This window comes from Notamacropus eugenii, chromosome 3, assembly GCF_028372415.1.
Source record: "Notamacropus eugenii isolate mMacEug1 chromosome 3, mMacEug1.pri_v2, whole genome shotgun sequence".
In the NCBI taxonomy this organism is placed as follows: domain Eukaryota; kingdom Metazoa; phylum Chordata; class Mammalia; order Diprotodontia; family Macropodidae; genus Notamacropus; species Notamacropus eugenii.
Window position 1 is genome coordinate 224,651,390 of NC_092874.1, and position 25,166 is coordinate 224,676,555.

Sequence of the window (25,166 nt, forward strand, 5' to 3'; positions counted from 1 at the left end):
AAGAATGGTATTTATAGTGTTATGTCACATTAGCCCATAAGGTACAGCAAGGGAAAACAAGATGGGGTGATTTCTTTTTTTTCCCTCTTCCAAACCTGGGCTCTGGATAACTGCCCAATGAGTTTCCTTCTTTCTCCAAGGAGAGGAATGTTTAGATTCATGATTGTTCCCAGCCCAGTGGCGGAGCAAACCTAGTACTTAATCTGAACTTGCAGAGGTTTAGCCTCTCTGAGCCTCAGTTTCCTTATTTTAAAAAGAAGAGTGGTGGAATTAGATTAGATGATCTAGCAGGGGTGGGTAACCTGTGGCTTTGAGGCCACACGTGGCCTTCTAGGTCCTTGGGTATGGCCTTTTGACTGAGTTCCAGTTTTCAGAACAAATCGTTTTATTAAGGGGATTTGTTCTGTGAAGTTTGGATTCAGTCAAAGGGCCACACTTGAGGACCTAGAGGGTCACTTGGGTCCTTGAGGTCATAGGTTCCCCATCCCTGGTAGACCCTTTGTTTTTAATATTTTATAATTCTATGAAACGGAGATAGGTCAGGATTAGTTTCATGATCTATATCTATAGTGTAGGAGTGATTAAGTGACCAGTTGGGGGAGGACAGGATAATAATAGCTAGTAAACGCATTATTAATAGTTTATAATGTTAATAGTTAACCATTAACATCTATGTTATTGATTATATCAATATAATTAAATCAGTCAATATTATCGTGATTAATATTAATAATATAACCAACATAATTATATTATTAATAGCTTTATGGTTTGTAAAATATTTTACAGATATTATCTCATTTGATAAAATAGCCTTGCAAGATAGATGTGTTATCATTCTCCCTATTTTATGGATAAGGAAGTTGAGAGAGGTGAAGGAACTTGCTCAGGCTCACGCAGCTAGTAAGTATCTGAGGCAGAATTCAAACTCAGGTCTGATTTCTGATCCAGCAGTTTATCTGTTATATACTTCCTGGCTTCTCTGGCTGGAATAGGAAGAGGCCCCCTTGGGGAGAGATGACTCCAGGCAGCCTGGCATAGTGAAAAAATCATGTAGTCTAGTGTTGAAAGACTTGGGTTCTGATTCCAGCTTTATCACTGGTCATGTCTTTGGGTAGATCACAGTACTTCACTGGACCTCAGTTTACTCATCTTTAAGATGCCATTTTGACATTCTGATGGTTCATGTGACAAGTATTGTTGGGTCAGGACTAGCCTGGTGAGAAAATTCCCTCTACTAATGCAAACAGATGCCTTCTCTACAATTTATAGGGGTAGAGAGTTGCCTCGAGCATGGAGAAGTTGTGACTTTCCCAGGATCACACAGCCAGGGTAAATGTCAGTGGCAAGACTTGAACCCAGATCTTCCAGGGGTCCAAGATCCAGAAAGGTATCTATTCCACCACAAGTAGGGGGAAGGGAACATGCATTTATTAAGTGCCTACTATGTGCTAAGCACTATGTTCAGCTTTATGAATATCTCATTTGTTTCGTGACTAGCTTAAAAAAAAAAAGGAAAGAGACCTGTTAGGATTGTGTGTGTGTATGTGTGTGTGTGTGGGAGTGTGTGTGTTTGTGTGTGTGTGTGTGTGTGGTGTGTGTGTGTTTGTGTGTGTGTGCTTATGGTCACAGGAAGTGTAGTTGAGAAACCAAATAAATAAAGCAGAGAAATGCAAGTGAACAGCAGCAGTCACTCATGTGTGCAATGTAGAAATGTACATATGTGTGTATAGGCATGTTTGCCTGTGCTTAATGGTTGGACCAAAGTAAGGAGGCTGTGGCTGAGCCTGAGCCCTCTGAGCAGCTGCCAGCGAGCCAGGGCCTCATCACTTTATACCCAGATCTTTACTCTTATGTGTTACTGTGTGCACAAATGTGTTTAAAGCACAGATAAATGTATGTCTGGGGAATTAACTCATTGAAATTCAATGAAAACTTAGGATCTGATTGGTGAGTTTTGTCTAATTTTGTTGGAAATTAGGCCACCAGGTCCTGGCATCTCCATACCATTCAGATTAATGTACCCTTTTCGCCCTTCCAGCTTTCTTCTATTTGTTATCTTTCCTCATTAGAGTGGATGTACCTTAAGGTCATGTCTTATATTCTTATGTTTACTTTAGCAAAGTGTTTGATATTTATTAAGTGTTAAGTACATGATCTATTTATCTATCAGTCATCTACCTTTTGTCTAGCTTTATCTGTATCATCTATTTCTATCCATCCATCTATCCATCTATCCATCCATCATCTCTCTCTCTCTCTCTTTCTCTCTCTCTCTCTCTATCATCTATCATCTACTGGGCACTGGGGGAGCTACATTTAAAAAAGATAGCTCCAATGGGCCTTACATGTCTATATTTATGTCTAGATATGTGTGTTATGTGCATGTACTTACACATGCAAGTATGTACTTGTATTCTGTTAGGGAGCAGAGAGGGCCTCATTATGCTGTTACCCACTTTCATATTCTGAATGAAGGCCCTTTCAGAGTCCTTATTAGATTTGTGTGGGATCCATGGGTGGGGGTGCTTCTTGACAGAGCTTGCGGATGGCTCTGGGGTCTGGGGAGTGCCAAATTCCTGACACTTAAAGGAGTGGCACTTGGGGAGAAAGTGGAATAGATTGGGTGGGGCAGAAAGGAAGATAAAATGAATGGAGAACAGGGCTAGGCTTTTCTTTTTTTCCTTCCTTCCTTTCTTCTTCCCTCCCTCCCTTCTTCATTCCCTCCCCATCTTCCTTCTTTTATTCTTCCCTCCCTTTCCTTGCTTCCTTCCTTCCTCCCTCCCTTCCTCTTTTCCTTCCTTCTTCTTTCCTCCTTTTTCCTTCCTTCCTTCCCTTCTTTCCTTTCTTCCTCCCTCCCTTTTCCTTCCTTCTTCCCTCCCTCTTTCCCTTCCTCTCCCTTCTTCCTTCCTCTTTTCCTTTTTTCCTTCCTTCCTTCCTTCCTTCCTTCCTTCCTTCCTTCCTTCCTTCCTTCCTTTCTTCCTTCCTTCCTTCCTTCCTTCCTTCCTTCCTTCCTTCCTTCCTTCCTTCCTTCCTGTTTACTTAACTCCCCAACCAATAAATCATATGGGATAATTTGAAAGAGCTTCTTTCAAGGAGCCAGTATCTACTTTTGCACATCTGCCCCTGAACTTGGGGGTGGGGAGATGGGTGGATTTGGGAACAAGGTTCTTGCTTCCCTTTTTTCCATTTGCTTAGTGTCCTCAGACAGGTTCTCTATTTCTCCTGAATTTCAATTCCCTTCCAGGAGGAGAGAGGGGAAGAAGTGGGAATAGAAAGTAGTTTAGCCTTAAAAAGGACATTCTTCCATTGGGCCTGGATGTCTTCCTCATATAAACTCATCTTAGGACTAGGGATAGAGACAGTAGAACAAAAGGAATCTTGATCTGAGACTTTGAACTGGCCAAAAAAATGGAACAAAACAAAAGGCCGACCTTTCCACTTCACCAAATTCTAGGCCACATGGACTTTGCACACAGTACTAGCCATGGCTGTAGGCTTCCAGCTTTTATCTGAGCCTCCTTTTAGTCTAGGGTGTGGGAGAGTGTGAAGCAGTGTAGCCAGCAGGGAGTGCTCCCTTCTCAAGAATGCCTCTGATCTGGGGCTCAACAGAGGGTAAAAGCTGCAGAAGGGGAAGAGGGAAAGGGATGGGTCTTAAAGAAAAGGAAGTCTACAGATCAAAGGTGCCATCCCTTCTTCACTAGCTGGAGCTTAGATACTTATGCCCTTCTGAAGGGTCCTAGACACTGACTGAATGCCCCATGCCTCAAAAAACATGCATGGATAGTTCAGACACATTCTCCAACACACACATGCACACATGCACACATGCACACATTCACACATGCACACACACAGACATAGACACAGTCACAGACACAGACCTCCTTTGAGAAACTGGAATTACATTCCCACAAAAAAAGGGGTTTTAAAATTGGGATTCATGGAACTTGGAGGAGCCTGGGGATAGATTTCAGGGGGGTTTGTGAACTAGGATGGGAAAAAATTTCCATCTTTATTTTCACTAAGTTCTAACTGAAATGTAGCATTTCCTTCAGTTATTTAAAAACATTTTGAGAAAGGGTCCGCAAATTTCATTGTTTTGCCAAAGGGGTCTGTAAAACCCAAAAAGTAGATATGAGCCTCTGCCCTAGGGAGAGTAGGTGAGAGGAGGGAGGAGAGTTGGAGACTGGAGAGAGGCTAATTCTGAATCATTGGCCTGAGTGCTTCTGCTGGTGGAATGACTGTTTGCAGAGGCATCCTAGGGGCCATGGATGCCTGACTTCTCAGCAAGCAGCAAAGGCTCTCTGAGCACACTTTATAGCTTAGCTGAATGATTTAGTCTCAGTCACCTCTGCACAGGAATCAGGAAGACTCAAGTGTGTGAGTTCAAATCTGGCTTCAGACACTTACTGGCGGTGTGACTCTGAGCAAGTCACTTAACCCTGATTGCCTCAGTTTCTCATCTGTAAAATGAACTGGAGCAGCAAATGAAAGAGCTATAAACAGCCTCTAGAGGCCCCACAAACGTTGAAGGAGAGCAGGGGCATGCATGATGCCAATGAATTTACTATAATGTAGAAACTTTTACAACATTTTACCATGGAAAGAATACTAGATACTAGCTGTGCAGTTCACTGGATCTCAGTTTCCCCATCTGTAAAATCAAATTGTTGAATAAGGAAGGATTCTTAAGTATTTTTTTGTGTTAAGAATGCCTTTGGTGGTTTTGTCTTCTACTATCATAACTGAAAGAAATGCCAAGTTTTAATTAGAGGTTATAAAATAAAATATAATTAAAGATGAAAGATTTCTCCCCGCCACCACCCCATCCAAGTTCATAGACCCTCTGAAATCTATCCATAGTTCCCTTACCTGAGGTGAAGAATCCCTGGACTAAACTAGAGCCTCTCTTATTTGGTTTCCTTTCAACACTAAAACCTGCTAGCCTGTGTTATGACCTGGAATTATCCTGGAGCCAGCTCAAACCTGCTTGAGGACCGACTGTTAAATCTTCAACGTGAGCGTATTCACATTGGCAAATGCTTTAAATCAGGGCTTGATTTATTGCTCTGATGATTGCTGGAGACTGGAAAAGATGACAGAAAATGTTAATAATGCATTTTAGGGTTAAAAGTATGTGTGGCTTCCTTCTCCTCTTCCCCTCTTTCTTCCTGGAGATACTTTTGTTAAACATTTACCAGCATACCATTAACCCTAGCTTTAATTTTCCCTAAAGAGAGGGGACTGGTTTAAATGATTCCTAAAATTTCCTTTTATCTTTAAATATTAGCTCCTATGAGCCTACCCATGTGCCTATATATAGTTTTGAAGTAAGAAGACCTGGGTTCGAATCCCCCTTCTGCTACTCACTACTTCCTGTCTCATTTTGGGAATGCCTTTTATTTTCACCGGGACCCTCTTTTTTTCACTCTCTAAAATGAAGTGTGATCCTTAGTCTTTCCCAGGTACAAATCCTCTGAACCCATGATTTTTAAAATTGATCCCCCTCTCTCTTTCTTCCATCTGTTCCTTTCTATCAATCTGAACTCAGATCCCAGTAAAACCCAATGCTTCCTAGTGATCCTAGGAAACACTGGAGCTGGTGGTTGCAGTGAGAGGCAGTAGGGCAGGCAGGCAGGTAGGCAGAGAATCTCTGGCAGAGAATGACCTTCTCCCAATGGAATGTGGCTCAGTTGGTTTGCCTGGGGAAGAGGGGAGAAGGTTGCAGCTTTCTTCCTCTGGCCTCTTGACTTTTTGCTCCTTGCCACCCCTCAAGACCTACAAACCCAGAAGTGTGGGGGAGGGGAGGACATAGGCTTGAGGGGACATCCAGGTACCCCACCTGATGCCTCCTGTCTTTGTTGTTCCCTTCAGAGAACTCCTGGCCTTTGAAGTTATAGGAAAGCAGGTTTTAGTTCAACATGAGGAAGAACTGCTATGTAATTGAGCTTCCTGAAAGTCTAGAGGCAGTGGCTAGAGAAATGACCTCAGAGGTAGGAAAAACTGGGTGACAGCTAGATGGTGCAGGCTTGGCTGGGGTCAGGAAGACCTGAGTTCAAATCTAACCTCAGACACTTACTAGCTGTGTGACCCTGGGCAAGTCACTTAACCCTGTTTGTCTCAGTTCCACAACTATAAAACAAGCTGGAGAAGGAAATGGCAAACCACTCTAGTATCTTTGCCAAGAAAACTCCTAAATGGGATTAGGGAGAGTTGAACATGACTGAAGTGACTGAACAACGATAAAAAGGGGTGGATGGCATGGTGATGCATGGTTATAAACTCTGCTACTTACTAAAGGAGGCTGAGGCTACTGGAGCACTTGAATTTGGCTACAGTAGGCTGTCTGGCACCAATGCAACAAGGTCATGAAAGCTGAGGTGGGTGGAAGGGGAGGCCACCAGGATGCCTAAGGAGAGGCAAACTGATTTGCTCCAGAAATAGAGTTGTACTTCCAACCTGAGTGAGATAGGATAACCCTGTCTGTCTCAAACAGAAGGGGAAGGGAGGAGGAGGAAAGGGAGAGAGAGAGAGAGAAAGAGAGAGAGAGAGAGAGAGAGACAGAGAGAGAGAGAGAGAGAGAGACAGAGAGAGAGACAGAGAGAGAGAAAGTGACAGAGAGACAGAGAGAGAGAGAGTGACAGAGAGACAGAGAGAGAGAAAGTGACAGAGAGACAGAGAGAGAGAGACAGAGAGACTTGGGTTCAAGTCCTATCTCTGACACATCCTGACTGTGCGACCCTGAACAAGACCCCTTGCTTTCGTCTCTTCGGTGATCTAGACAGTACTCTAAGACCATAAATTGCAGAGAAGATACTGATCTGCTCCATTGGTATAGGGAGTTTTTCTACCCAAGGAAATCAGAGGTCCAGTCCCTTCCCCCAATAATGATATACTTCATCAATCAATCAAAAACATTTATTGAAAAAGCTATGATGTCCTCTTGGCAATATGCTGGGGATGCACATGCAATATATGAAATCATCCTTACCAGCAAGGAGCTTTCTGCATTGTAAGGAGTGATTCTCCTGTCACTGAATGTATGCAAGCAGAGGCTAAATGGTTGGGGACATTGCAGAAGACCTTCCTTGTGCTGTGTGGAAAGGAAGGTAAGGGAGAAGGATGAAGCTAGGGGAGGCTGTGAGGAGGAGGGAGTCTGGGGTGTAACCCCCACCCACAGTAGAGACAGGAGAGCGTTCCTGCACACTCTGCCAGATTATAAGCTCCTCAAGGGCAGGTGTCATCTTATACTCCTCTTGCACTTTCCACAGTGCATACTTAGCATAGTAGGTACTCAAAAAACACTGGCAGGGGGTCCAAAAATAGACATCATTACTTCCACTAACTTTTGGTTTTCTTTGCAATCCTTTATGTTTTATTTTATATGTTTAAAAACAATTATTAGAAGGGATCCATAGGCTTCATCAGACTGTCAAAGGGGGCCATGACACAAGGGAAAAGGCCCTTATTAAGTGCCTACTATGTGCCAAGCACCATGCTAAATTCTTTGTACATATTACATTCGATCCTTGCAACATCCCTGGAAGGCAGATGCTATTTTGATCCTCCTTTTATAGTTGAGGAAACCGAGGCAGACAGAAGTTAAATGACTTGCCACATTCACCCAGCCTTTATTCCTTCAGCAGCCAGAAACATTTGCTTAGTGGTTTTTTTTCATCATGTACTGCTTCTCTCTTCCCTCTGCCTACTCCCTACCTGTTCAGAGATGTTAGTTATCTCTTCAGCCTGGGCTTCAATAGTCCTAATTCACCATTATCTGAAATACGGATCCTTTTTATTGAACAACATATTGCTTACCAGCAATATTGACTTGCCAGAGCTGATGCTCTGGCAAATTTTCAGCATGAACATTTTTCCACTTTGAGAATTAGCAAAGGTATAAATCAGGGCTTAATTTATTGTTTTGTCAATTGTCTAGATTTAAGAAAGTGATGGAGAAAATCTTAATAGTGTAGATGAGATATAAAAGTATGTCATGCGTTTTTGGAGAGCTTGTTGTTAAACATTTATCCTAAAGTTGTCATCCAACCCCTACTTGAAGACATCCAGAGATGGGGTACTTACTACATGCCAATTCATCTTATTCTGGGTCAGCTCTAATTGTTAGGAAGTTTTTCTTTATATCCTCCTTCTTAATCAGCACTAAGGACAATTTTATGAGCCAAGGAGGAAGGGAGTGTGCATACTGATGCTCAGGTTAATTGATAGCTACTGCAAAGAAATGTCACTTTGACTCTTTCTGTATCCCGAAATTTCAACCAGGCATTTGATGAATGGCACACTTTTGTATAGAGCAGGGGTTCTTAGCTAGATGGCACAGTGGGTAGAGCACTGGGCCTGGAGTCAGGAAGACCTGAATTCAAAGCCAGCTTCAGGTACTTACTAACTGTGTTACCCTGGGCAAGTCCCTTAAAATCTGTTTGTCTCAGGATCTTTATCTCTACAAGGGGATAATGATAGCACCTGCCTCACAGGGCTGCTGTGAGGATTAAATGAGATAATAATGTATGAAGTGCTTAGCACAGTGCTTGTCTAATAGTAAGTGCTATATAAATGTTATTTATTTATTACTACTACTACCCCACCACCATCACCACCACTACTAACTACTACCACTACTACCACTAGCACTAGCACTACCACTACTACTACTACTACCACTACTATTACCACTATGAACACAACTACCACTACTTTCATCACCACCACCACCACCACTACTACTGCTACTACTAAGGTGAGGCACAGAGGATAGAGTGAGCCTGGAGTTAGGAAGACCTGAGTTCAAATCTGGCCTCAAAAACTCATTGGTGTGTAAGCTTGGAAAGGTGATTTAACCTCTTTCTGCCTCAGTTTACTGAACTGTAAAAATGAGGATCATAACAGCATCTGCCTCCCAGGGTTGTTGCAAAGATAAAATGTAATATGTGCAAAGAGCTTGGCACGCAATAGGCCCTTGACAGATGCCTTTCCCCTTGTGTCATGATTCCCATTGTCAGTCAGTCTGATAAAGCCTATGGACTCCTTCTCATAATAATTTTTAAATATATAAGATAAAACACACAGGATTACAAAAGAAACCAAAAGTTAGTGAAAATAATGATGTACTTTTTTTGTCCAAGAGTTCATGGACCCCCTGCAATCTATCCACAGACCCCTTGGGTTCCAGGTTAAGAATTCTTGGTATAGGAATATGTAAGTTATTCCTTCCCTGAGGCCTGGGGAAATAGGAGATGCACAGTTTGAAAGGAAATGTCTTTTGATGTTCTAAGAGTAAGGAGGAACTCTGGGCATTCAGTGCCTTGTATAGGATCATAACAAGAGATGTACTCATTTAGAGAATCCACCTCAAATGTTCACATGGACTATTTGTGCCCAAGTGTGGTAGAGCATTCCGAACTCAGATCACACTGTAACTTGACTCCAACATAGGGATGTCATTTTGGTCTTCTTCAGGAGCAAAGGTCAATAACCAATCAACAAGAACTCACACTTCCATAATGCTAGTATTTAGTTTGCTACCTCAAGGATCTGTGATCTCATTTGTGTCCACTTTCATTTCACTGATGTAGATCACAACCCCTCTCTAATTAAACAGGTCTTCATGAGTTGTGGTAGCTGAGAAATTCATCACTTTACAGCCAGTCTGGTGATGAACCTTTTCTAATTGAGCTATGAGGGTTCCCAGGTGACAACAATGTATGAATAAAGGATTACAGATTCAGAGATGGAAGGATCTCAAAGGTGATACAGTCTAATCTCCTTATTTTTGTAGATCTGTCAGGTAATCAATAAATAACTAAGCTCCTAGTATGCACCAGGCATTATGATATGTTCTGAGGATCCAAAGTTAAACAAAAGATAATCCTTGTTCTTTCAGGGCTCAGAGTTAACGGGAGAGACAACACTCTAACCACTATGTAAAAACAAATGATATACATGATAAATTAAAGATAATCCTAGAGGGGGAGTGCTAAAATTAAGGCGGATGGTGAAAAGCTTCTCATAGAAATTAGAATTTTAGCTGGGACCTGATGGAGGAGAGGGAAGCCAAGAGGCAGAGATGAGAAGGTAAGGAATTCTAGCCATGCATGGAGTAATGCCAAGGAATGTGCCTGGAGTTGGGAAATGGGAGGGTCTTGTTTGAGGACTAACAAGGAGGACATCACTGGATAGCTCAGTATGCATAGGTGAGTAGGGTGTAAGAAGACTGGAAAAGTAGGAAGGAGTCAGGTTGTGAAAGGCATTGAATGCCAAACACAGGATTTTATATTTGGTCCTGGAGGTGACAGGGAGTCTCTGGAATTTATTGAGTAGACATGGGCAGACTTGTGCTTTGATAGCAGAAAGGAGGTTGGACTACTCTGGGGAGAGACTTGAGACAGGGAGACCAACCAGCAAATGAGGAAAAGGAGGGCCATAGGGTCACACAGACAGTAGCTTGATTTGAACCCAGGATCTCTGACTCCAGACCCATGACCTATTATGATGACCTGTTTTCATTCTCAGAGCTTCATTTTTTTAGTCTCTGAGGACCCCCTGGAGTTTGCTCTCCACTGGCATACCTTTTGAGACCCCCCCCCCAGGTGACCTCCACACCAGGAGTGGGCAGTGATGTGGGAGGTTAAAAGATTAGGAAAAGTGTCATCTTTCTCATTTTGTTGAGGAAATTTAGGCTCAGAGATCCTTAACCACAGTCACAAAGTTGGTGTGCACTGGAGTCCAATCTATTACTCAAAGCTCAGTAATCTTTTCATTATACCTCACCACTCAAAAATGTTTTTGAATGAATGAAGGAATATATATAGAGCAGGAGGAGGGCAACCTTTCCAAGGGTCTTCCTTCACTCACATGGAATGGGGTTGCAAAAGGAGGATCTTTCAACAAAGGGAAGGTACATTTCAAGGGTCTCCTGTTAAAATGAAAAAGTTTTAACCAGTGTTTAACTGCTAGAATGGAAAGAATACTAGGTGTGAGTCTGGAGATATTATTCCAATATTTCCCATCTGTGAGACAATGGTCACTTACCCTCCCTCAACCTCAGTTTACTCATCCGTTAAATGGAAACAATAATATACTCCCCATCTCAAAGAATTCTGGGGAAAGTAATCTGTAAATGATAATGTAGTATAGGAATAAGAACTATTATTATTTTAAATTAATTAATTTATTAGCATTCATTTAAAGAATCTTGAGTTCCAAATTCTCTCTTTTACTCCAATCTTTTTCTTTTCCATTGAGAAGGCAAGTAATATGATACTTATTATACATGTGAAGTCATGAAAATCATATTTCCATATTAGCCATGCTAAAAAAAAAAAGAAGAGCAAAATACAGAAAGTGAAAAAAAGCATGCTTCAATGTGCATGTGGAAGTCACCACTTTTCTCTCTGGAGGTGGACAACATTTTTCATCATGAGTCTCTTGGAATTGTTTTGGATCATTATATTGTTGAAAGAGTCAAATCTTTCACAGTTGATCATTGTTACAATATTGCTGTTTACTGTGTACAATATTCTCCTGGTTCTGTTCACTTCACTTTGTATCAATTCATATAAATCTTCCCAGATTTTTCTGAAACCATCCCCTCATCATTTTTATAGCACAATAGTACTCCATTGCAATCATATACCACAACTTGTTCAGCCATTTCCCAATTGATGGGCATCCCTTTAATTTCCAATTCTTTGCCACCACAAAAATCTGCTATAAACATTTTTGTACATATAAGTCCTTTCCCTTTTTATTTTATCTCTTCAGGATACAGACCTAGGAGTGGTACTGCTTGGTCAAAGGGTATGGACAGTTTTATAGTCTTTTGGGCATAGTTCCAAATTGTTTTTCAGAATGGTTGAACCAGTTCACAACTCTACCAATATTATTATCTGTTAACCTTTTGGCTAACCCTCAGTAGCCAACGTCATCAGAATCGATGTTATTAGCAGAGTAGGTGATCAGACTTGACCCCTTCCCCTAAGCTCAAGGGGGAGCCACTGGACAGAAACAGTTAGAGTAATTGGGAATCCATCGTTATCACTGAAGGAGGAATTATGCCAATCCATTCAGAGATCTTTGGAAAGGAGAATCAAAAAAAGGAGTTGAATAAGAATGTGTCCTTGTTTTACTGAGCATTCTCCTATGATTGGTCTATTTATCAGTCCACTGGGCTTTCTTACCATGGATTGAAACATTTATATAGTGCCTCTGTGTAGTTTGTGTTCTGTTGTAGGGGCTCTCTCTGTCTGTCTCTCACACTCTGTCTCTGTCTCTCTCTTATTCACTCTCTCTCTCTCTCTCTCTCTCTCTCTGTCTCTGTCTGTCTCTTGAGGTGGGAGATGGAAGGGAGCTTGATTTGGGCTGCTCACAGTCTGTCTGAAGCCCTAGGCTGGGTTGGCTAGCTACTGGCTAGATATCACACGTGCTGGTTTATATCTAGGGTTGAGATGAGAAACCCATGGTAGCTGTGTCACAGAATAGCATACATCCTATGATTTGCAACAACATACAACTTATTTAGGTAAATTTCTTGAGCCTGAGCAGGATCTCTCCCTTGAATCCTCAGATTACAGAGGGGGCATGGCATAAGGGAGAGAGTGCTGGATTTGGAGTTGGTAACATCAGTGTTGAAATCCCTTCCAAGACATTTATTTAGTTGTGTGACCCTGGAAAAATAATTTCACCTCTCTAATCCTCAGTTTCCTCATCTGTAAAATGGGCATAAGAACAGCACCTATCTCACTGGGTCGTTGTGAGAATTAAGTGAGATAATGCCTTAAAGACCTTGCAAGTCATAAAGTGCTACAGGAATGTCAACTTTTATTAATCTAGAGCTGAACCATAATCCAGGGATTGACTCAGGGCAGGCGCCAGGGAGGGAGAGCCAAAGACAAATCTCCATGATGTCATAGTTTCTCTTAAGGCTTATTGCTAACACACATCTGCCTGTCATTATGGAATGCACACCACAAGCTATCCACCCCTGCGATAGAGGAAATGGGAAACCTTCCCAACAGCAAGGGAAGGGCCAAGGGGAAGAGACTGAGGGCAGATGTTTGGGGCACCAGCAGAGGATTAGAAAATCAGGAAAATTCTTTTCTTTTCTTTTCCTTTTTAAAAAGAAATGGCAGGGTACGAAACAGCCATAGGCTGGGGACCAAGTGACCTGAGCTGTTCTGTGATATTTATTTACTGCGTGACCATGAACAAATGACTTAGTCTCTCTGGGCTTAAGTGGACAGTTAGCAGATACAGTGGATAGAATACCGGGTCTGGAGTTAAGAAGCCTCATCTTCCTGAGTTCAAATCCAGCCTCAGACGCTTACTAGAAGTGTGACCCTGGTCAAGTCACTTTGCCTCTGTTTTCTCTTCTGTAAAATGAGCTGGAGAAGGAAACGGCAAATCGCTCCAGTATCTTTGCCAAGAAAACCCCAAATGGGGTCATGAATATCTGGACATGACTGATACAAATGAATAACAACTGGGTCTCAGTTTTCTCCTCCATTGTTAAGAGAAGTGAGCACGGATGGATGATTTATAGTATGGCAACAGCATCATAAAGAAAACAGCTCTGAAAGGCTTGAGACTCTGATGAGTACATTAAGTCCAAGATGCTGAAGAGGCAGTGTGTTACTTTCTCCTGCCAGAGAGGGGAGGAACTTCCAGTGCAGAATGAGGCTCTTCCTGCCCTCTCAGGGAATGGTGGGTGGGCTGGGGCACTTTTGGACACAGCTAATGTGGAATATGTTTTGTTGGGCTATGCACAGTAGTTATGAGAGTTTTCTTTTTCTTTCTTTTTTTTTGTTCAATTATGGGATAGGCAATGGGAGGGAGAGAGAATTTGTACAAATCAATCAAATAATTTTTATTCTTACTTATATAATAGGGATATTATTACTTGCACTCACTGACTCACAGGGATTCTGTGATCCAAGTACTTCATGAACCATCAATTGCTTTAGAAAGCAGTGTTATTTTTTACTAAGCAGAGAGGATTTAGGTAAAAACAATTCTCAGAAAGGTAGGATCTGGGCAGGGACTGTAGCAGAAGAGCTCTAGGCTGAGGGAGAGGGTGTTGTTGTTCAGTAGTGTTCAACTCTTTGTGACTTCATTGGGGTTTTCTTGGCAGAGATACTAGAATGGTTTGCCATTTCCTTCTCCAACTCATTTTACAAATGAGGAAACTGAGGCAAATAGGATTAAGTGACTTGCCCAGGGCCACACAGCTAATAAATGTCTGAGGCTGGATTTGAACTCAGAGTGATGTTTTCCTGACTCCAGGGCAAGTGCTGTATCCACTATGCTTCATGAAGGAAGGAGGCCGGAGACGACAATAGGGCTCTGAATTTATTCTGGGTTCTGCAGACAGTGGGTAGAGGGCTACAGGCCCTGAAAACAAAATACATGTGAGCCTCAATCCAGGACAAATGTTAGGGAGGGCTAGGATGAGCCAGACAAATCAGGGAAGGCCAGGCTCCTTGAGAGATAACAAGAAGGCGTGGGGGATGGATGAAGGTGTCTCCCTCTATGGTACCAGGAAGCGTCCACCCAGAAATGTAACCAGTGTGAGATAAACAACAGTTTTGGAATTTGTAACCTCTTGTGTGGCAAGTCATTCCATAACGATGGAAGATGCTGGTAATTGATAAGGACTGTTGAAAAAGAGACTTGGAAAAAGCAGTTGAGTAAGACTTTGTCAATTTTTTTTATCCAGTACTTTCCCAGAGAGAGGAGGTTCCAATTCTAAGCCATTAGTTTTAATTCTGTGCGTCTCTGGAGTGGACAAGGCAAGTCATTACCAGAGCTTGGTGGAAATAATCTTTGGGAACACTGAGTGCTCTTTGTTCTTATTCAGTCATCACCAAACCATTTTCTCATTTGTCATTTGGTTTCCCCAATGGCTCCACTCACCATGGAGCAGTGTCTGTCCAAGCAGAGGCCTGAGACTGGTGGGGGCTTCTCTAGACACTGCTGTAGCTCCCCCAAGCTGATGGCCCACTTTCCCTTTATACTAAGCATGAAGCTTCTATTTTGGAGGCTAAGGAGTATGGGACAACTGTCTTTAAGACTACAGGGGTGAAGTAGGAGAAATTATTGCTATAGGCAGCTAGGTGGTTCAGTAGAGAGAGCACTGGGCTTAGAAGCAGAAAGTTTTGGATTCAAATCTTGGGGCAGATACTAGCTGTACAATACTCAGCAAGTCATTCAACTTCCCAGTCTCAGTTTCCCCCTCTGCAAAATGGGGACAATACAGCCTTTACCTCCCAGGGTTGTTGTGAGAATCAAATGAGATCTTATATGTAAATGCTTTGCCAATCTGAAAGTGCTATATAAATGCTAGCTGTTCTTATTATTAATAATAATTAAAAGCCATCCTGCAGAAAGTCAGTGAAGGTGCAGAATGGCAGATGTGCCAGTACCAGGAGCTGCCACTTATGGGCTGCTGGAAGAATATGAGAGCATGTGGGTATGGGGGTTGAGGAGGAGATGTAGATTAGGAAAGAATTTACTTCTGGCATGCCTTTCAGACCTCTTGGAATCAATTAAACATTAGAAGCAACAAAGTGGTACAGTGAATGGAGCATAGGGCCTGGAGTCAGGAAGACTTGAGTTCAAATCTAGTCTCAGACACTTACTAGCTCTGTGACCCTAAGCAAATCATCTGACCTCAGTTTCCCCATTTATAAAATGGAGATAATAATGGCACCTACCTTTCAAGGTTGTTGTGGGAATCAAATGAGATAATTAACTGTAAAACATAGTGCCTGACACATAAGTAAGTGTTATATAAATGTTAATTATTATTTTTATTATATATATAAGGCACAATGAAGCACAATAAGATGAGGTGTGCCTGTATTCTGCTTTGCTCTGCTTTCTAATTATCCTATTTTTGTTAGGGTGCAAATGGGCATCAGGCTCAGAGCCATGAAGCCCTAGGTTCAAATCCAACCCTTGACATCTAGCTTTGTGATTATGGTGAACAACTTAACTGAGTCCCAATTTCCTCATCTCTAAAAAGGGGGGAATAATACTTGTAGTGCCTGTAGCATAGGGTCATTGTGAAGCACAAATGAAATAATGTTTGCAAATTATCAAATGTGCTGCATCCAAGTAATTATTATTAATCTCCCTATAAGATTGTAAGCTCTTTGAAGGCAGGCACTATAGCTTAAATTTATTTGCACTGAGACCATAGAAGTACTCAGTACCATCCCAACTGCAATAGGTGAGTGGGAATATTTGGCAAATAGAGGTGTGATGATAATTCAGGGGACTCTTTTTGTACAGACTTTCCCATGGCAACTCACATAGAACTGTTGTTCTACAGTTGGAAATAATAGCATGTTAGTAGATTGTCCTTCTAGGACATTCAGTACCACATCTGGGGGCAGAATAGTATGGAAGGCATTGTATGCTCATGTAGGATTGTCTGATTGAAATTGGCACCAGTTCCTATGAGTTCCCTAGCCCCTAATGGGGAAAGCTTCACATTGACTGTGGAGTAGATGCATCTTTCAGACAGAGATTGGACTACAGATCTTCCCTGATGTCTCCTCTAACTTTGAGATTATGTGATTAGAGAAACCACCTCTATTGGCATTGTCAGACCTCTTTGAGAGTAAGGGAAATTTCATAGAAGGTGGTCTAGGTGAGTCTAGGCTGGTCTAGTGTTTAGCTGCCAGTGCAACCTTCTTTTTTGTTTTGAGTTTTTACTATTGGTTATCAGTATTAAAATTTACAAAAGCAAAGGATTCTGAAATGGATAGTTATATCCCAATAGGGCTTTCTATTTTTATAATGGTGGAAACTTCATTATATGTGTGTATTTCACAGGATCATAGATTATTAGAGGAAAGGAGATTTGTACCTGTCTAAAGTCCAAGCCCTTTGCTTTTCTGCAGAGGAAGCTGAGGACCTTTGTCTAAGGTCACACAGGTAATAAAGAGCAAGTCAGGTCTTCTGACTTCAAATGAGATCTTCCTGCTCTACCACATTGCAGTTTACAGCTTCCTGCCTTTCCCCTAGAGGTGGGGAATGAATGATGGCAGAGAGGATGGATAAGTGACACCACAGGAATGTGACTAGGATACTCCCCTACTCCCAATTCCATTAGGAGGTTTTGTGATTTGATGACAATAAACCTAGAGATAAAAGAACTATGGATCTTGATCCTAAATGGGCAAATTTAAAATCAGCATGGGATTATCCCAGGTAGAAAATGTCTTTCTTTTCTGTGGCTATGAGGCAGTCAGGTGTTCCTAGCCTAGAGAGGGTTGTGAGATCATCTGACCCGATTCCATCCTGGGAAAATGAAGTTTTCCTTCATTCCCACTTTTTGTTCACTATTTATCCTAGGAAACATAATTTGTATGTTCTTGTTTCTTTTGTCCCTTTCTTTCCCCGAGGATGGAAATGATTTGGGATCCATCAGTGTGGGAATGCCTTTCCACCAAGCAGATCACATCCTATTACAACTATGCTAGTGGAGAGGTGCTAGGAGTTCCCTTTGAGATGAAGTGGATTGTCCTGAATCCAACAACTTGAAAGCATCAGAGGCAGGAGGATAAACTCAGGTCTGCATGACTCCAGAGCCAACATTATTCACTACACCACACTGCCTCTCATCTCTTCTAAATAAACCCTAGCAAATTCCCTCTTGGGGTGTGGATTGTGTGGATACAAGAACTATAAAGAGAAAGAGGGAATAAATCCTAGGATCATGCATCTAATTGTGTTGCAGTGATGGAACAAGGGAGATAAGTCATTGGATTTGTCTTCATCAGGCATCCAAACTCAGGGAGCCAAGTAGAATTAGGGATTAGGAAGGTATATGTGATTCTTTTGGTCCTTGGTTCTTTGAGTGTCTTGATTTGGGGGACTGGAGATCAAAAATGTTTAGAAAGCAGTGAAAATTAATAGTGCAGGAATCAAGATTTCCTGGACTATTCCCACCAGGGAATTGGTACCTGGCTTATATCAGACAGATCTAAGCTCCAGTCCTGGATCCCTCATTGTCCCTCTACTGCACTGGCCAATACAAGAGGGAACATAGAAACGGACACGTCTCCATCTTTAGATGATGCTTAGCACACTTTATTCACCCTACCAGGCAGAAGAGGGGGTATTATCCTAGGAGAGTTCAGTCCATGAGGTACAGTGACTAGGAGAGGTGCTGTCCACAAACACAGTCTAGAGTATTGATGATATAAGCAGAAAGAAGGAGGCAATAAGTTAAGAACCACATAACTTATGAAAAAATAATATATATTTCTGTGTATCTCATATCCCATTGATGTATTTGCACCCTTAGAGACCAATAAATAGCATGGAAAACAGCAGTTGGAGGCTTTGTTTGGGGTCTGGAGGGTGTTGGACAGCTCCCCAGACAGAGGTGTGTTTGAGCCTGGGTCCCCTGGATTTCTCATCTGAGACTCAGGTAGTGGATGGCATTCTACTCTGCTTAGCAGCTTGGAGTACTAAGGTTATGAAGACCAAAGGAAGGGACAGAGTCTACACACCTACTACCTTGAGAAGTGGGACTTGGGGATGACTGAGGAGCTAGGGCTGGGGGCATTAGGGAACCCCAGGAGAGAGAAGAGGATAGAGTGAGGGAAAAGATGGGCTCTGAGGTGGGAGAAGAAGGGGGTGGGGTCAGTTGTGTATGAGAGATTTTAGACTGAAAAAAGGAGGTCAGTAGGGGGCAGCTTGTCTGCCAGGAAAAGGGAAAAGCAGCAAATAGGGTCACAGACCCAAATACCCTTGCTTAGATATTGACTTTTTTCTCTTATGTCTCTTTAAGACATTTATTTTGGGGCTGCTAGGATACCCTCTTCAGAATAGCTGTAGAGGATAGTAGTTAAGGAGATTCCTTACCTCCCCATACTTAGATTCTCCCCCCTCAGGGCTCCAAAGGGCTCTAATTAAGCCTTTTTTCATGGCCCAATGGGAAAGAAGGCAGGGAGGCAAGGGATAAGATGTTAGTCTTGGGGAAAGGTAAAGGGCAGCAAATCCAGCCATAGATGACCAAGAGTTGGAAGTTCAAGGCATTTCTGGTTCTATGTTTGGTGGGGGGGTGTGGATAGGGAGGGGGCCATCTAGGCAATGTGGTTATACTGGAGATTTGAGAACTTTGCTTTTTTGGGTAGAGTACATGGCTAGAGAATAGGAATTCTAAGTGTGAGGCCACAGGGACTCTAGGACAAGGGGCCCAACCCCATAGTAGCTGCACCTGAATAAGGTGAGATGAGATTCTGTTAGCTCTCCTCTAGGAGGGTATGGCAAGGTTTAAGTGTTCGCAACATCCACAAGAACTTAGAATTAGCTGGGAAAAGGCTTCTTCTAACCCTCTCTTCCAACTAAATGGCAAGAATATAAGGTTTCCCTGATAGGGAGATGGGAAGCTGCCTCAGGAATAGGCCAGTGGACTATTCCTTTCCTGGGGGCTATTAAATTGGAGAAAAAGTCCTTGGAGGGTGGGACTCCTATGGGTCAGAAGGGAAAGGGAGGGATAATGAGGCATCTAAGCTGGGTCCTCAAGGCCCAGGAGCCTCGAGGCTAATTCCCTGGTTCCACCAAAAGAACATCTCATTTCTCCCCCAGGAATCCCCACACCCTGCCTACTTTAATACTGTCAGGGTTTAGGGAAGCAAGTAAAGGTTGGTGGCAAGGAAGTAGTGGGCTTTCATCCTCCCTGCTAATCTGGCTGATCAGTGGCACCCAAACTTCCTTTCCTCCACCCATCCCCTGGAGGTGCCAGAGGAGGGGCAAACAACATGAAGGTGACCAGACCAGGGAGCAATGGGAGACTTGCTCACTCAATTCTGTCCTGAGGCAGGGACTTGAGAGGCATGTCCAGGGCAGGGGATCATGCCAGATAGATCAGTTGTTCAGATCCCCAAACCTCAAATGAAAACTCTGTGTGTGTGTGTGTGTGTGTGTGTGTGTGTGTGTGTGTGTGTGTGTGTGTGTGTGTAAGGGAATCAGAAGAAGTCTTAGAGGTAACAAGGAACAGAAGCAAGATTGTTCCTGAAATCCATTTAGCACGTCCAGGAAGTAAGGCAAATGGCCCTGACCACTGGGCGGAAATTCCAGAAATGAGTGATGCTGTTGGGAGGTTGAAAAGTAGAGTGGAATGATCACTAATCCCCTCTGGACACCTTCTCCCACCAAGAGTATAGGCAGGCTGCTGCTTCCCTCTGTCTTCCATGAGTTGGAGTGGCTAGCTGGGCCAGGGCCAGCCGCTTTACTGAGTGGCCTCAGATTCCTGAGAGATGAGCTTCTCCGACGTCTCTGTGATCTTGATCACTGGACCCCGGTTCTTCCTCCTGAGGAAGGAGGTGATTGAGGGGCCTGATTTGGAGGCAGCTGCAAGGAAAATAAATATGAGAGCTGATTGGGTGGCTCCCACCTATCTTTTTCATCTTTCTCTTAATACCCCCTTTATATACTTTCTGTTCCAGACAAATTGGCATATTAACTATTATTTCTGATAACTGAGATGCCAATCTCGATCCTCACCTGCATCTCACTTGGCTGCCATTTCCTGCATGCTTCCTTCCCCACCATTTGTCAGTTTTCTCTGCCTTTAGAAGTTACTTTGAGTATTTCTCTCTCTGTGTTCAGGTTCTAGCCTCTCTAGCAGATTATAAACTTTGTGAGGGTAAGGGTTGTTTCCTTTTAATTTTGGCTTTTCCATGCCTAGTTCAGTGCCTTGCAAGTCATAGGTACTTAAAACATGTTTGTTAAATTGGATCAAACTGCTCTTAGAGTCCCCTAAAAAAGGAATCAGGCTTCCACCTCCATCCCCCTCCCTCAAACACACAAAAGATAAGATGAATCAACTCACCAGGTCTGGATCGGGACTGGACAGAACTGACAACCGCAGAGGACGGAGAGTCCATCCTGGGGAGAAAGAAGCAGGTCAGCTGGAGAAGAGAGCTCCCCTGGTGCAACCGAGGGAGGCACAAGAGGGGTCAGAGCCTATAGGCAAACCTTCTGCTGCTGTGCTGTGTTAACCTGGGCAAGTAACATTTCCCTTTTGTGGGTTCACTATTCTCCTTGGAGAAGCTTCCTGATTTCTATTAGCCTGCTGCCTGATTTCATTTAAGGTTTGGATTCCCAGACTCAGGGATGGTGTTTATCACATTTGTCCATTCATATACTGGAAGTGTTTTTGGGACTTTAAAAAATGAAATACAGTGTGTTAGGGTGGATAGAGCACTCAGATGGAAGGGGGGAATCCTGATTTATAGGCTCAGATTAACCACTAGCTGTATAATCTTTGCCAGGTTGTATGATAACAATAATCATCAAATGTGTTTATAGAATATTTCTGCTTATAAGGGACTTTGCATATATGACCTCTTCAAGTCTCATACTGTGTAAGCTAGGAAGTATTCTTACTTTACCGATGAGGAAACTGAAACTCAAAAAGGTCACATGATGTGCCAAAGATCACACAGAACAAGTGGCAAAGGTCTTCCTATTCAAGGTTATAGCATGTGACCTCTCCTCTACTTCAGTTTCCCCATCTGTAAAGTGGGGGGTGGGGTGGGTTAGACTGGATGACCTAGCACTCAATCCTGTAATTCTCCCTTATCTGGCCTTGCCTCTGTCCTTATCCAGTCAGTTCCCTCCCATCACCTGCACTCCTCTCCTTCCACCAGCTTCCTGTAGGTGGCAATCTCAATGTCCAGGGCCAGCTTGACATTCATCAGCTCCTGGTAATCTCGCAGCTGGATGGCCATGTCCTTCTTGGCTTTCTGCAAGGCCTCCTCAAGCTGGGTCAGCTTGGCCTGGGCATCCCGGAAAGCCAGCTCTCCCTCTTCCTCTGCGGCCTTGATGTTCTCTTCCAAATGCAGACACTATGACGAGGACAATGAAGGGAGATTATCAGAGGGAGAGAGACTGGAGTTCAGCCTGGGTATACTTGGGTAGAGGGATGATAAGGTATCACAAAACCCACATTCCCCCAGGTGTGGAGAAGGAGGAATTTAAATGTGATGGTATAGTGCTTTATGGTTCCTAAAAGAAAGAGTCTGAACAATGAAAGACAGTGTGGTGTAATGGATAGAGACCTGGCCTTGAAACCAGGAGGACCTGAGTTCAAGCCTTATCTCAGAAACATCCTAGCTGTGTGACCTTAGGCAAGTCACTTAACCTCTAGGCAACTTTCTAAGACTTTAAGTTACAAAGAAGGTTCTGATCCTCTTTGGTAGAGAGAATTTCCTCATTAGGAATTCCCCATATCATTGAAACCATAGGTTCATTTCCTAATATCATTTGAGACTTGTAACAATCCTGTAAGATAAGCTGGAGAAGGATCATGAATAAGTCCATTTAGAGGCAGCTGGGCCTAGATTCAGGAAGACTTGAGTTCAAATTTGACCTCATATTCTTACTAGCTATGTGACCCTGGGCATGTCACTTAACCTCTTTTTGCCTCAACTGTAAAATAGGAGTAATAGCTGCCCCTCCCTCACAGGATTATTGTGAGGATCAAATGAGATAATATTTATAAAGCTTTGCCCAGTGTCTCACACCCAGTAGGTGCTTAATAAATGCTTATTACCTTCCCCAACCCCCTCCCGCCATTTTACAGATGAGGAAATTGAGAACCAGAGAAACTGTCCCTTGTCCAATGCCATGACCAATAAGAGAACGAAGTCATGTATTGCAAAGACCTCTAAACCCCACAGTCTTTTTTTGTTGCCTACCCAGAAGAGCTGGACAAGATGACTTCTATCATCCTTTCCAGATCTAAATTTCAGGGTCCAAATGGGACTTGAACCCAGTCTAGATTCCATTAAGAAATGCTTATTGACTGACTGTGCCCCACTGTGACATGCCTGTCCCAGGAATATTTTAAAACCAGCCTTTTTCCTTGGGTGATTTGGGCCTCTGATTGATGAACCCCAGTCCAGTTTTGTTGGCTGAGAGACCAGGGAGAAAGTGTGAGTGTGTCTCCCCCCTTGTAGGTTGGCCCGTTTGAGTCACTCACATGGCTTTTGAGAGACAGAATTTGGGACCTTAGCTTCTGAATCTGGATGTTCAAGTCGGCGATCTCACTTCGGCTGTTTTGAAGGCTGTTCCCAAACTCAGCAGATCGAGCTGCCCTCTCCTCCAGCTGAGAATTGAACAAGAGTAAATGGGAGATATGGTCCGGTGTGGGAAGACTTCTCTGTGATTGCTTCCTCTTTTTTCCCCCTTCTCATCCTTCTCCTTTCCCTCCTTACTAACTCTCCTTTCCCCTCTTTTCTGTAGGCTCTCTACAGTTTCCTTACTATCCTCTACCATTTTTCTTTTCCTATTTTTTTCTTTTTCTCCCACTCTCATGCTGTTCTCTCTCTTCTCCCTGTTCTCCTATCATTTCCCCCGACATGTCTCCTCACCCCACCCCCAGGGTCTGATCTCCTTCCTCTCTTCTATCCCTTACCTTCCTATCCTCACTTCAGAGTCTACTATGTGCCAGGCATCATGCTAAAGGCTAACAAAGTATTAGCTGTGGGATTAAACAACAGCCCTTTAACTGAGCATAAACAGACTGAAAGAACACTATGAAATTTTAATTGAATTGAATTAATTGGACATTTATTAGACTCCTATTATGTGCCAAATCGCATTGTACTAAGTACTGAGGGTGATACAAAGACAAAAGTAGATATACACCCCTGCCCTCAAGGAGCTTACCCCATAAATTCATTTCTCATCTTGGGGAGTCTTTCTATTATATGAAGCTGCTCCACTCACCTTCCTGTTCTCTTCTCTTCCTTCTCTCTAACTTCTCTATTTTCTCCCTCTTTTCTTCCCCCTTTTCTCTCCTCCCCTGTCTCTATTTTCTCCTCTCTCTTACTCTCTGTTTGTCTGCTCTGTCCTCCTCTATTCTCCCCTCCCCATGTCTTTTCTCTTTCCTAATCTCTACTTTCTGCTCTTGCTCCTTTTCTCTGTTCTCCCGCTCTCCCTTATTCTCTTGTCTCCTGTGTTTCTACCTTCTTTTTCCTTCTCCCTCTCTTTCTCTTATCTTCTCCCCCATTTTCTATTCTCTGCCCTCTCTCTATTTTTTTCCTTCACTTTATTCTGTCCCCTCCTCCCAAATCCTTATTCTCTGTCTCCTTCCCTTCATCCTCCTATTTTTCTCTCCCTAGAAGTCCTATAGTTTAGAGTCTGAACAACACCAGATGACATGGTTTCAGATGTATGTATCTCCAATTCCACAAACATTTATCAAGTGCCTTCTGTGTGAAAGACACTGGATTGAGAGGTACAAAGACAGGTGTAACACTGACCCTGATCATGAAGGTATTCAGTTCAGGAAGGGCAGGGGAGAGATATGAATGCACATTCCCATGAGATGAGGGAGAATGAACTGATTGGAGAGTGCCAGCCTAAGCAATCTAAGAAACTGGTGAAAAGGAGGTCCCTTTTACCTGGGGGAGGGGCGTTAGTGGTATCAGGGAAGTCTCCATGGAGGTGACTGTACTTGAGTTAAGCCTTAACAGAAGGCAACTAGTTCAAAATATAGGGGGAGTTCATTCCAGGCAAGTGGGATGATCTAAACAAGGGTGTGGAGATAGAAAAGGGAAGGGTGGGAATGGAAGATGGCGAAAGAGCCAGTAGGCTGACATGTGGCAGCCATGATGATCAGGATGAGGTAAGACTGGATATATATGGTAGAGCCACGTTGTGAAAAGTCTAGAATGCCCCAAGGGCCAGGAGTTTACAGTTTTTTTCACCAGGGAAATAGGAGCCACTGAAAGGTTTTGAGCAAACGGAGGAGGCATGTTTAAAGGCAGATTAATTGGCCAGGAATATGAAGGATGCATGGTTTAGAGAAGTAAAGACTAGAAGTAGGATGGCACAGTAGAATCAGAAGCCTTGGGTTAAGATCCCACTTCTGACACTTATTCCCTGTGTGTCTTTTGATGTCATTTAATATTTTAAATATTAAAGGAATATTTTAAAATAAACCTTTTTTCTCTTGAGTGGTTAAATCTGTGTGGTTTTGGATTAGCCATTTAACTTCCTGAGTGTCTTAGATAAGACATTTTGCTTCTTTCAGCCCCATTCCCTTCATTTGAGGGTGTTGGATGGTGTTTGAGGTCCTTCCAATGCTAGATGTAGGGTCTGATGATTCTATAAGACTG

General features: G+C 42.9%; 1 protein-coding gene across 1 annotated transcript in view; it reads right to left on the bottom strand.

The window, feature by feature from the left end:
• Nucleotides 1–18,095: 18,095 nt before the first annotated feature.
• Nucleotides 18,096–25,166, bottom strand: part of KRT80 (keratin 80) — a 33,784-nt gene continuing 26,713 nt past the window's right edge. The window contains exons 6-9 of the mRNA XM_072654731.1: nucleotides 23,024–23,149; nucleotides 21,667–21,887; nucleotides 20,870–20,925; nucleotides 18,096–20,388 (exon numbers count right to left, since the gene is read on the bottom strand). Coding sequence (XP_072510832.1) covers nucleotides 20,267–20,388; nucleotides 20,870–20,925; nucleotides 21,667–21,887; nucleotides 23,024–23,149 — 525 coding nt within the window. The 3' untranslated portion in view covers nucleotides 18,096–20,266. The remainder of the gene's footprint in view (nucleotides 20,389–20,869; nucleotides 20,926–21,666; nucleotides 21,888–23,023; nucleotides 23,150–25,166) is intronic.